A 13,074-nucleotide genomic window follows, 5' to 3' on the forward strand; every position below is an offset into this window, starting at 1 on the left:
TCACTTTTTATTGATTTTCAAGTATAAAACAAGAATTTCTGCATTTGTTTAACCAAAGCAAATGATCTCCCCTGTGGTCAGTACCAACATTATCTCTTACAGTCATTTTTTATCATTAGAATGTATTGTGTTTAATCATTACAACATATTAAAATTCATTTGTTTGTAATGAAAAAGAATGAAACAAGTAAAATCTGTGAGAGGATCCAATGTGTAATTTCACTCTAGATTTCTTGCAGAGGACCTCCACAGAACATAGAAACACTGCCAGCTCCATGGTCTTGCACTCCTTTGTGAATTGAATCCATTATATGGGTTTTATCTTTTTGTACTTCTTACCCTTCCTACAGATATTACTTTTAATGGCTCAAGCATTCATACTGCCACATAGCAACTCCAACCCATACCGTGGGGAGCATTACCACCAGACCACAGTACTCTTGCTCATGTCAGATACTGTCTTTCTGTACAAGTGTGCAGAGACACTCCCCTGCCTAATAGTAACCCATGGCCTCCTGTCAGACCCAGGCACAAGTGCAAGAACCTCCCATAAGCCCATTTTTTTTTGCATCAAACCTAACTGCAGCCCAGGATCGCCTACCGACCCAATCCTTCTCTTCCTTGGCTCCTTCAAGTGCCTTCCACAATTCACATTCAATATCACCAAAATAACTGACAAAACAGGTCAATCAATCAGATCCAGAATTTCCCTTGAACACACGTAACAATAAAAAAGCCTTCCAGTGTATTTAACAAGAAATATAAAGTAACCTGCTTAGCACTATACTGAAAAGTAGCTGTTGTACGCTACTACAGAAGCGATGAAAGAGCTGCTTTGCTTTCAAGTTCAGAGCTGTAAGTCAGAATGTCAGAGGCAATGACAGATGAAAATGCAGGAGCAGATACCACCTCAGGCCAATCTACATCCGTTCTGCACCACAGTCAGTGCAAGTTCTCTTACTGATTTCAAAGTTTCTACATAGTAAACGCATTATATGGAAGAACCTTTGCTGCTCAGTTAGCCAGACACAGCCTGAAGGCTGGCTGTTGCTTTGTGATGCCAACCAAACTAACATTTAGCTCCAGCCTAACACTTTTTTCAAGCCTCTGATTATAAAGATTTACAATCTATCAATCCTGGAAGACTCATTACTAAGGCCAGTCCTATTTTCGGTCTACAGGGGTGATAGTGTCTTTGTAAAAATTAAAACTTCAAATACAAAAATTTAGGTATTTTTTCCATGCAAGTACAAGTCTCAGTTAATAGACCATAAAAAAAAACCTTACTGCAATCAACAGAAATTCAGAAAGTTTGCATTTTTGATATACTGCCATTTTCATGGAAGAGCAATTGAGAAAGCAACCTAAAATTATGAAGTGATTGTGTTGCCAACTGGCTTCAATGCACAGTGAAGCCAATCACTCTCACAGTCAGATACCTTTGGTCCTTAAAGGTTAAGCTAACAAGTAGCATGATGGTTAATTAAAAATGAAGCTACTGTAATTACAGATTGCCAAGAAATTATGGTTTCAAAAAAGTGTAAACTCCTCAGCTTTGTTCCTTCTTCTACAAGATCCAAGACTTTAATTCACAAACCTTGATGTGTAGCACTTTGAGTGAAAGAAAAAGTAAGCAATTTTATCACCCATATTTCTGTGCAATCTGCTAGGAAGCCTGGTATACATTCAAATGTGTCTTGTTCATTTTACAATCACTGATATCAGAGTAATCTGTAAATGCTGAAATGAAGTTATAAATCCTAATTTGTCCCACTGTTTATATCAAATACAGCTATACCAGCTCCACTCCCTGAAGCCAGTTTAGTTTTGCTTAATGCATTGCTTTGCATCACCATTCTCTTCATCTTCCGTTACATGTTAGAACGAGTCAGCCAGGGAAATTCCTAGAAACAAAAGAACAAAACTAAAACAAACGAACAGCAACAACAACAAAGTCAGAACAGACAAAGACTGGAAAAATGGGATACAAATATGCATTAACTACCAGATGGAATCTGCAGGAAATAAAAGACTGTTCACAAAAATGTTCTTTGTCTTATTTGGTCCATCAGGAAAAGAACAACTGTCAACTCTGGTAATGGTCATTAAAGACACTATGCATTAATAAGGGCTAGTGGAAAAACTAAAAGAAAAACATGTGGTGTTACACTAGTAAAGGCACTGGTTCTCCTATCTTCCCATATTTGCAGAGAAAATTTTGCCTTACAATCATCTCTGACTTCTCAGTAGTTTTAGTGATGCTTCAGGAGGATTTAACAGGCTTGCCTACATGAAGCTTGCGAAAAAGCAAAGTAAAACAGATACATACCTGTTTCTTTCTCTCGGACTGTGGATCAATCATTACATTTATAAGAGAAGGTGTTTGCTTGTCAGCCACACTTGCTTTCAGAGCATTCTGCAGTTCTTCTGGTGTTTTAACAAAGTATCCTTTACCTCCAAAGGCAGACATAATTTGCTCATAGTGCGAATTTGGCAGGAGAGAAACAGGCGGTACACTGTAACAAAATGGAGAACTCTGACTAATGGCATTGAAGAACTGCCAGGATGACCAATTCTAATTATTTCAGCACTGATTTGAAAGCATGAGATGATTCTTGTGCTGGCCTGATAAAGTCTTCTGCGTTGGGAAAACTTTGTTTCCCATACTGCTTAAGCTATGTTTATAGCATTACAGATTTACTGCACTATTGACTTTCATGTTCTGTAGATACTCTTGAGCAGGGCTTTAGCCAAGCTGTCTTCATACACAGATCTTGCCACCAAAAGCGGAAGCTCATTGTAAAATGACAACATAAGCCAAGTAATTTTTAGGTTATCATCATTGTGGAGTTTAGCTCACCATGTACCCTGAACTGTGGGGCCTGTAGTGCTGCAGGAACCTGACAAAACTAGTTGAGTCATCTCTCTGCTATACTGCTGTGCAAACAATAACCTGTAAATAGGTTGGTTGCCTTTGGTAACTACTTCTCATTTATATGAACTTATTTGAGGATTAAGTTCACTTCATGACAAATCTTAATCTGGATCAGGAAACATTAACAGTACACAGAATGATCAGTTTGGTTACTTCTTCCTTAATTAACAGAACATACTTTGAAGACACTCACCATGTTGCAGGCTCTCCAAACTTTAATATTTCCTTCCAGGCATCTGTATCCAAACCAGTGTAAATCCCATTGTTGTTCACTACAATAATCAGGACTGGCAAGTTGTATCTACAAAAAAGAGACATTTGAAAGAGTTAAGATACTTGCACCTTTCTGTAAGGTGTTATAAAGGTTTACTTCTCATTAAAAATATAATAAAAAAACATGACTTTAAAAAGTCACTTCCACATGAAACATGATGGAAATGTGAAACACTGGTAATACATTACGTCAGAACAGTAGATAGAGGAAAAATCACAGAATCGTAGAATGGCTGAAATTGGAAGGGGCCTTTAGAGACTACTAAGTACAAACTCTCTTCTCAAGCATGGTCACCTGCAGCAGGCCTCCCAGAGCCATGTCTGACAGCTTTTAATCATCTCCAAGGAATAGACCTTGTCTCCACACCCTATCTGTACAATTTGTTTCAGTGCTCAGTCACCCTCACAGTAACAAAGTTTTTCCTTAGATCTAGACGAAACTTCCCATGTTTCAGTTTGTGCTCCTTGCCTCTTGTCTTATCACTGGGCTCCATCAAGAAGTGTCTAGCTTGGACTTCTTCACAATCTCCCTTGAGATAATACACACTGATAAGATCCTCCCTCCTTCTCTTCTGCAGGCTGAACAGTCTCAGCTTTCTCAGCCTTTCCTCATATGAGAGATGCTCCAGTCCCTCAGTCATCTCAGTAGCCCTTCGCTGGGCTCACTCCAGTATCTCCATTTCTCTCTTGCACTGGGAACTGAGCACTAGACTTGGTATTCTAGACATGGCCTCACCAGGGCTCAGGAGAGGGGGAGGATCACCTCCCTCAACCTGTTGGCAATGTTCTTCCTAATGCACCCCAGGATACCATTGGCCTTCTTGGCCATATGGGCACATTGCTGGCTCATGGTCAACTTGTCTACCAAGACCTCAAAGCTGCATTCCAGCAGGTCAGCCCTCAGCCTGTACTAGTGCATGGGGTTATTCCTCCCCAGATGAAGGACCCTGCGCTTGCCTGTGTTGAACCTCATGAGGTTCCTCTCTGCCCAACTGTCCAGCCTGTCGAGGTCCCTCTGAATAGCAGCACAGCCCTCTGGTGTATCAGTCACTCCTCCAGTTTTGGATCATCTGTAAATTTGCCAAGGAGGCACTCTGTCCCTTCACCCAGGTGACTGATGAATAAATTGAACAAGTTGGGACCCAGTATTGACCCCTGGGGGACACCACTATGTTCTTGCCACCAACTAGACTCTGCTCCACTGAACACAACCCACTGAGTGCTGCTTTTCAGCCAGTTTTCAATTAATCTCACTGTCTGCTTATCCAGCCTGCACTTGATCAGCTTGTATATGAGAATGGTATGAGAGACAGTGTCAAAAGCCTTACTGTCAAAAGTCTTACTGCTGTCCCTCATTTACCCAGTCAATCATTCCATCATAGAAGGCTATCAGGTTGATGAAGCATGATTTCCCCTTTGCGAATCCATGCTAACTACTCCTGATCATCTCCTTGCCCTTCATGTGCTTAGAGACAGCGTCCAGGACGAGCTGCTCCATCACTTTCCTAGGGATCGAAGTAAGGCTAACTGGCCCGTAGTTCCCTGGGTCCTGCTTCTCGACCTTTTTGAAGACCGGAGTGACATTTGCTTTCTTCCAGTCCTCAGGCATGTCTCCTGATCACCATAATCTTTCCAACACGATGGAGAGCTGCCATTTCCCTCAGCACTTGTGGCTGTACTCTCAGGCACCATGTATGTCCAGTTTGCTTAAGTGATCTTTAACTTGATCCTCTGCCACCAGCAGAGTGTCTTCCTTTCTCTAGACTTTCTCCCTGGTATGCAGGGTCTTGGATTCCTGATGGCTGGACTCAGGTTAAAGAGTAAGGCAAAGAGGCATTCAATACCTCAGCCTTCCCTGAGTCTTTTCACCATGGCCCTTGCACCATTCAGCAGCAGACCCATACTTCCCCTAGTCTTCCTTTTCCCCTAGTCTTTCTTTTGCTACTGATGTATTTATAGAAGTCCTTGTTGTCCTTGACATCTCTCGAAAGATTAAACTCCAGATGGGCTTTGGCCCATCCTAGCCCCATCCCTGCATACTCAGATAATATTCCTATATTCCTCTCAGGTTATCTGTCTCTGCTTCCACCTTTTGGATACCTCACTTTTAGTGTCTCAGTTTTGCCAGGAGGCTCCTTGCTCATCCATGCAGGTCTCCTGCCCCCTTTGCTCAATTTCCTGCTCATTGTGATGGGCTATTCTCGAGTTTGGAGGAAACAATCCTTTAATATCAACTAACTATGCGTAAATTATTATGACTATGTGTAAAATGACTACATGTACGTTTTGGCTTGTTTTCCATGAGGTTTTTAAAGAACACCCTGTCTAGCAACAGTCTCTCTGGTCTTCCAGTTAACTTGATTATGGCAATAAACAAAGAAGGTTTTCTCAAACAAAACCCAACTACCTGCAAATAGTTTCCAATTCCATGCCAGAAAATCCAAAAGCACTATCTCCTTCTATGCAGACTACTCGTTTCTCAGGTGTTCTATCTTTAGCCACCATTGCAGCGGCTATAGCAAAACCCAGCCCGACTCCCATTGTTCCAAACGTACCTGCATCCAGTCTGGAAGAGAAAACATAGAATTGCTATTCCTTTAAGTAAAGAAAAAAAACTATACAGTTCAATCAATCCATGATGACTTATCTTTAAGAATTCATCACATACAAACACCAATTCATAAAAAAACTGGTATAAAGAGATATCAAATGTACATATGATTATTATTATAGTATTTGCTCCTTCCCTATAAAGGCTGCGTTTTCAGTCAAACATTCGATCAACATTGCAGATGTTTTAATTGAGATACACATACTTGAACTCTAATTAAAATAAAAGCATTATTAGCAGGAACTCTATTACACAAGTAATACTACAATAAAGAAAGAAGTATTCTAGTGTGCTTTTAGCCTGCATAGTAACAGTATTTCAACCACATTCAATTACTGTAGAGATAGGCAGACTACATGAAATCCTTCTGTATTTAATTTTCTGAAAATTTAACTAGAAGTCTGAAAGCCATCAGTTAAATTACACTATTCAAACTCTAGTCTTCTGTTCGAATTTTGAAATCAAATTGCAAGCTGTAATTAAGTTAAATCATTTCAGTCAGAAGCACATAATGGATACAAAAGTACATAAAGAACAAGATTATTCTAGGGTTAACTTTTCAAATTTGCTTTCATATATACACATATATACACAATGCTATCTGAAAAGACAATCATTAATGTCAGTGTTCTTATTTAAAAAAGGAAAAAAGAGAAAACTCTTCTCCAAACTTCACTGGAAATAAGTTTTATTCTTCACAAAAAAATTTTAGGTTTATTTACGACAGTAAATGTTACTTTCATAAGAAGGCTCTAAGCTTCACAGTCAGATCAGAAGTTTCGCCTCAGCTGAAAGAACTTGCTTTTTTCCCCAGTCAAGAAACAGCACTTAGCTACTCCTACTTATAATCATTCTTTGTGGTCTAGCTTTAATACAGCAACATACCAGCACTTCTAAATTTGGGTGCCTACATTTTAGGCATGCAAGTCCTCAGTATAAAATCTAATTTTCAGAAGGAGTTGATTCATCTCCAGTTCTCCCTATACAGGTGTTACATTTCAAATAAAAATGTTGATTTCACAGTAAGACTCCAAAAAATTCTTTTTCTCATTTTTACTTGTATTTACCATTCACTTTGAGCACAAACATCTAGATTAGAGAATTCAATATGATATTGGACATTAGTATAAAGTGGACAACTTGACTTAATCCTTCCCTCTACTAAAGGGCCAACAACATACAGAACATTTATTTTATTTAAATTCTTTAAAAAGAATTAAAAATAATTACAAAGAAGTACCACTGTACTTCTTGGATACGTAAAAACATTCTACATACAAATCTAGCCCACTGGGTCAGCACAACAAAGAAAATATCTCACCTTTGACGAGGATGATAGTTCGGAAGCATAGTGCGTCCAATGTCCATGGTGTTTGCTCCCTCACTTACCAAAATGCAGTCCCTGGGTATCAGCTCTCTGATGTGATAGAAGACAGTATAATAATTCATAGGCAGCGATTTCTGTAGTTCTAATTCCTTAAAAATAAGAAATATTACTAACTCCTGTGCACATAATTTAAGATAAGGTATAGAATTGAGCTATGTAAACAATACTACAGAAATTAAAATGCACTCTCCTAACTAAGGTTGAAGAATTGGCCTACTATGCACTACATCAATGTTTGAAGCCAGTAAGGTCAATCTTATTGTACCTATCTATTTTTCAGTATTTATCAGAGGCTTGCTTGTGTCAGCAATCAGCTCCCTTGGCTTGCCTATTATCAACAGGAATCTACTGTTGATATCTCAGCTTAACTGAGATGGGCAGGGCATGAACTTATTCAAACATTGGTTTGAATGTTAATTATCCTAAGTGAGTTGTCGCTTGCGTACTGGGAGGTAATTCAGAAAGCATCATCTCCTAGGACAAATCTATTTTAGATTTCAATCTTGCAAACACACATCTGAGCTTGCAGAATTTGAGTTAACTTGTTTATACAAATTAAGCATTTGCTAACTCTGTGTGGGATTTTGGCCTTAACAGCTATTTACTTTTAATACAGATTATACTTCCACTCAGACTACATGCCTATTGCTCACGAGTCAGTGACTGTAGCATAGCAGCTCTGGATGTGGTCTTCTACTACAGGTTCCGTGAACCCAGTCCCAAGCTTCCACAGAGTACACACTTAGACAAAGCACAGAATATAGATATAATCTATACCAGAATGGTATAGAATTTACAAGTCTGGGTGACACGAATGTTCTAAGTAAGTAAAGAATTTGGAAACAGACCAGCGCTGAAGTTGACTAAATGTTAATATCTGTTAAGGGGAAAAAAACTTCCTCTTGTTTCTTTAATGTAACACTACCTTTGATTTTTCTTCATTGTTCATTATTTTCTCTCTTAGTCTCTTCCACCACTGTGAACTAGAAGGATATTTCCATGGTCTTTTGCTGAATTCTTCTAAAAGCTAGAAAGCATTAAAATATTGCATGTTGTTTCAACATATCTAAAAACATCAAGAGCACCAAGAAAGATCCCAGCCAAATAACAGTAACACCAAACAATCTTTAACATTTAATCTGGGACTATATTGGATGCACAGCATGATTAAGCTGCCCGAAAAGTGTCTTTCCTTGAAGAGTTTTTTTTTGTTTGTTTTTTGAAGTTGGTAACTTTCTTTATGTAAGTCAGAGAAAACCAAGGTCAAAACAGGAGGGCACCTGACATTACATTACCTGCTTAGTCACGGTGTTTATGTCACCTAATAAACTTGCAGCTGGCTTCACATTATTCCCCAGCTCTTCTGCACAAATATCAATCTATATTTCAAAAAGACAGACCACCATTAACTCGGATATTAAAAGGAATTTTTTTTCAGTTCAAGTAGTTACAAACACTTTCTAATAATGCCTTATGCTTTATTTTGGCTGCATAGATAACTTCCTCTGCTTTTCACTGAAGTGTCATCAAGAAATACTTTATTCAACGTAAAAAACCCCCCTATGTTATATATTCATTTTAGTTAAAGTTAATGTATATTCTTAAAACTGACTACCTGCTTCCTTTGTGCTGTTACACACAGCATAGAGTAATATTAGATCAACAAGGAGAAGGAAGTAGTGAGTTTTAGTGACATTTGTATGAGAAATAAAAGCCTAGGTCTGGGTATACTTTGAGAGACTATGCAAAATAGTTATTTTCTTATTGAGAAAAATTTGTGAATGTTATTTGATGGTAAGAATTTGACTTACATGAAAAAAATAGAAAGCAGATGGTGAGCAATGAGGGAACTTCTCAATTTTCCTTATCACTGACTTGAGACCTCTAACGTTATGTGAAATTCTATTTTATGGTTGGGTCTCACAGACTGTGAACTGAATTAGTATTTTAATACTAACGCATGATACAGAGTTAGTATTAAATTGGAGGAATTCTCATTTAAAAATTTATGTTATTCTTCTGGAATATATGTGAAGTTTGGAAGCTGACACTAAGTTCACTGAAAACAGGCCAGTCAGCACACTGAATCTACTATTGTTCTTGGATCATAGACTCTGAGGGAGGAATTTTAAAGATAATCAATTTAACAACTTGTCCTTCTAAGAGCTGGCAGATTGCCAAATACATTAATTAGTCAAACAGACTTTCTTTCTCTCTTCCCATTAATATTAATAAGACTCTTATAAGAATGACTGACTCTGGATCTGAAGGTTATTTTATTTCAGGAAGTCCAGCTGAGAGAACAGTAAAACAGTATAAAGGCTTTCACAACTTCAAGAAAATCTGATCAATGGAACTCCAGCACTCTACAGAGAACATACATATCACAAATCTAATCCTGTATTAGTTAACTACACAGAATATCTGCCCTCCTCATTATAGCAGCATCAAGTCCTTGATAGCTGGAACAATTCTGTAAACATTTTCAGAAAAAGTAAAGTAGTAAAACAAACAAAAAGAAGAATTCAGAATGATTTCTTCAGAACTACTGTAACTATATACATTGTATTGCACTGTCCATATGCACACACGATTTCTACCTGAAACAGCAGATACTAAAATCACTAATTATTCTAGGCAATGCTAGAACACAAAGGACTTCCTTCAAGAGATGGTGGTTTTCCTACTTACCTGAACAACCTTTACATCCTGTCGAAACCTTGGTGGAAGGCCAAAGTGCAAAATCCAGTTCAACCTGGCACCAAGTAATATGATTACATCAGCATGCTGTAATGCCCTAATAAAGGGAAATAAGAGAATCAGATGAGCAGAAAATATTGTTAAATTTAATAGTTTTTCAGAATTAGAAGTAATCTTAATTGTCACAGCAAATGCAAAAGGAATATACAAATAATTCTTTCTTCCTCTGAGCTGTTTGCTTAGCTCCAACAACCCAAATTCTTTCATATCAGTCATTCATCAAGCCATTCTTGAATTCTGGAGGTCTAGAAAATAATTTTTTACTATTTTACTAATGTACTGTGTTTAGGAAAGGATCCATTACTCCAGAAGAATAACAAGATGCTATAAAGATGCTTAAGTTAAAGACTCACGACTGAAACACTGGCAAGATTAAAGATTGTCTTGGACCTCTCAGTTTAGCTCCTGTTAATTTAGCTTCCAGCTGGGTACACAATATTTAGTATATTCTTTCATTCTTCATTTCTTCTTAATGACATGCTTACCAGTGATAAAGCTATGATGCTCAACAATGTTTTAACCTCTAAGTACACAAATGCTCCATCTGCAAGGGGATTTCGCACATACTCATACCTATGGGGGCTCTTAAGAAGTTCATTCACATTAATTTTCCCATAAGCCAGAAACAGGCTCTTATAAACATCATTTTAAACAAATCCTTCAATGTAGTTTGAGGTGTCTTCTTTTCCTTTTTAAATGGATTGCCATTAAAGGACAGTACATTGCCAGCACCACAGGGATAAGGGAGCAGGTGGCCTAACTTGAAGTACAGTGCTGCATTTTATGCTTCCATTTATGGTATTAAAAGAAAAAGCTAACAGTTTGTCTAATACACTAAGTTAAATATTTAATATAAACTGTTTATCGGTAGTATTCCATGTTATGAAATGCCCAGTAACAATGTTGATACATCTACTTGCCATAGGTTTCATAGTTTTATAATATTATCTCTCAGACAAAATATCTTCCTGGCCAGCACTCTAAGCAATGTCAGAAGTAATCCACTTGTATTTGTTGTCTCTTTCCATGCAACATCTTCAGTGCTCTAAATTGAGCTGTAAAATGCAGCTGAAACAACTTTTTGCTGTATGTGTTTTGTCTTCCCTGGTATTTGTAAAACACCACAATTCCTAGTTTTTTCCCAGATGTTAGAATTAAAAGCCTCGCTTTATATTTACATGGATCTTGCCGCAGCTACGCAGTTTGGATGGTTATCAGGAACTACTCCTTTTGCCATTGGTGTAGGCAAAAAAGGCAGCCCACAAAGGTCCACCAACTTTCTGATATTGTTTTCAGCACACGAATAAGCAGCACCTGAACGGAACAAAATAGACTGTTTAATATTAACTCAAACTATGATCTCCTGTAATTCATGTTTCAACATGGCAGTTACATATTTGCATCACTTCAGTACGTGAACAGTCTTAGTGATTTTTAAACACTCATATATTTGAAAATACAAGCATGGCTAAGAGCATTACTGGACTAAGGCCTAAAACAAGAAAAAAATATGATCCCAGAAACCTAGTGCACCCACTTAAATTTCAGTTAGCCTAAGTGACTACATTACTGGCAAACAGAGTACTACTTCCTGTTATGAACTGCCTACCAACTTTTATTCTGGAGAACTCAAAATATAGTATGCTAAATATTAAATATTTAAGTTCAAATTTCTGACATTTCTGACAGAAGGTATTTCAAGACTTCAGCTGAAATTATCTAGTCATTTCTAAGAGGCAGGATAGGGAAAAATATAATGTTTTGCTCATTTTAAATGACAGGTTTTTTTGGTGAAGTTCTGTTCTGGAGCAGAAGGTTATCTGGTAGTAACAAGAGAGGGCCTTTGCTTCACATACTTTTCTGCTTGTCCTCTGCATGACATTGTATTGCATGCTCCATGACAATCTGCCCAAACTGGTCTAATTATGAGTCCTTAATGAAAAAAAAAGAAGGTTCAGAGAAGAGCTGGTGAAGATAATATGTTTATGTATACATTTACCCTGATGCTATCTTCAGTACAAGGCAGGTGAATTAAAGTTGCCCAGAAATTCTAGAGTAAGTGACAGGCCTCTGTGCAATGAGTCTTGAACTCTGAAAAATAAACTTCTGTTTCTTTCAAAAACCATCTGGCAACAAAATATGGTGGAAAGTATATGTACTTTTGTTAAGTAGATTTAAAGAAAATACATTTCTTAGTTGCTAGCACCAGCAAATCTATTTTTGTATTTTTGAGTTTTCTACCTTTCCATATCACAGAATACTCTTTTGTTCATGTATAAAAAGCCAGAGAGGAAAAAAACCCCTCCTGATCTGCTTTCTACCTAATCAAGGATAAGATCCATGTTATCACAAACATTTCACTCTGTTAAATGCAGAATTTCCCTCTTCAAGATACACATCCTTCCATTTCCCTTCCACTTATTCATAATCAGTCAGGTCTGCAGGACAATGGCCTGACTGAAGTTGTTTATTTTAATTCTGTTCCTAGTGAACCTTTCTCTCTAACAGAAAAGGCATAGTAACTACCATTCCTCAAGAAAGGAAAAAAAAAAAAAAAAAAAAAAAAAAAAAAGTGAACCACAGAAAGAATAATTATCTTTCATCTTTAGGAACACCTCCTTCAGGAATAAAATGCACTGACAGAATACAATCTCAAATTCATAAAATAACAGTAACAGCATCAATCCCTGCTGTGTGGCTTCACATCCTCCTCTATTGGTGGTCTGGCACTTTTAGTAAGTCCACGTGGTAAAGTGATGTTTGATTAGACAATTTGATTCTTGCTATAGGTGCCAGAAAGCATTAGACAGATAAAACACAGACAATATCGCTTCCATATTTTGAAAGAATTTGTTTGGAATTTTGGAAGTGATCTGTGGAAACCTGCTCTATGCTTAAAGACAAGGGTTATGTGATTTCTTCTATTAACACACACATTCAATCAACAGACTTTTCTCTTAGTCTAGACAAAAAAAGCAACATTTATGCAGGAGATAAAAATATTCTAGAAATAGAGTACATTTTAACACCAAGTTTTAAAGAAGCTGTTTTATAGAAAGTGAAAAGGAGATGGCTAATGTTTATGGGGAAAAGAAACCACTTTGGTGA

At 37.4% G+C, this 13,074-nt stretch overlaps 1 protein-coding gene across 4 annotated transcripts in view; it reads right to left on the reverse strand.

Moving 5' to 3' along the window:
* The window catches only part of HACL1 (2-hydroxyacyl-CoA lyase 1), a 26,308-nt gene continuing 13,234 nt past the window's right edge, over positions 1-13,074 (reverse strand). For 3 of the 4 annotated variants that reach the window (XM_062569277.1, XM_062569280.1, XM_062569279.1), the window contains 9 exons: positions 11,145-11,280; positions 9,898-10,003; positions 8,502-8,585; positions 8,132-8,233; positions 7,141-7,295; positions 5,616-5,774; positions 3,129-3,236; positions 2,330-2,516; positions 1-1,904 (listed from right to left, as the gene is read on the reverse strand). In XM_062569277.1, coding sequence (XP_062425261.1) covers positions 1,872-1,904; positions 2,330-2,516; positions 3,129-3,236; positions 5,616-5,774; positions 7,141-7,295; positions 8,132-8,233; positions 8,502-8,585; positions 9,898-10,003; positions 11,145-11,280 — 1,070 coding nt within the window. In that variant the 3' untranslated portion in view covers positions 1-1,871. The remainder of the gene's footprint in view (positions 1,905-2,329; positions 2,517-3,128; positions 3,237-5,615; positions 5,775-7,140; positions 7,296-8,131; positions 8,234-8,501; positions 8,586-9,897; positions 10,004-11,144; positions 11,281-13,074) is intronic. The other variant, XM_062569278.1, reaches the window with a different exon arrangement.

The sequence above is a fragment of the Rhea pennata genome, chromosome 2 (assembly GCF_028389875.1).
Source record: "Rhea pennata isolate bPtePen1 chromosome 2, bPtePen1.pri, whole genome shotgun sequence".
Taxonomy (NCBI): domain Eukaryota; kingdom Metazoa; phylum Chordata; class Aves; order Rheiformes; family Rheidae; genus Rhea; species Rhea pennata.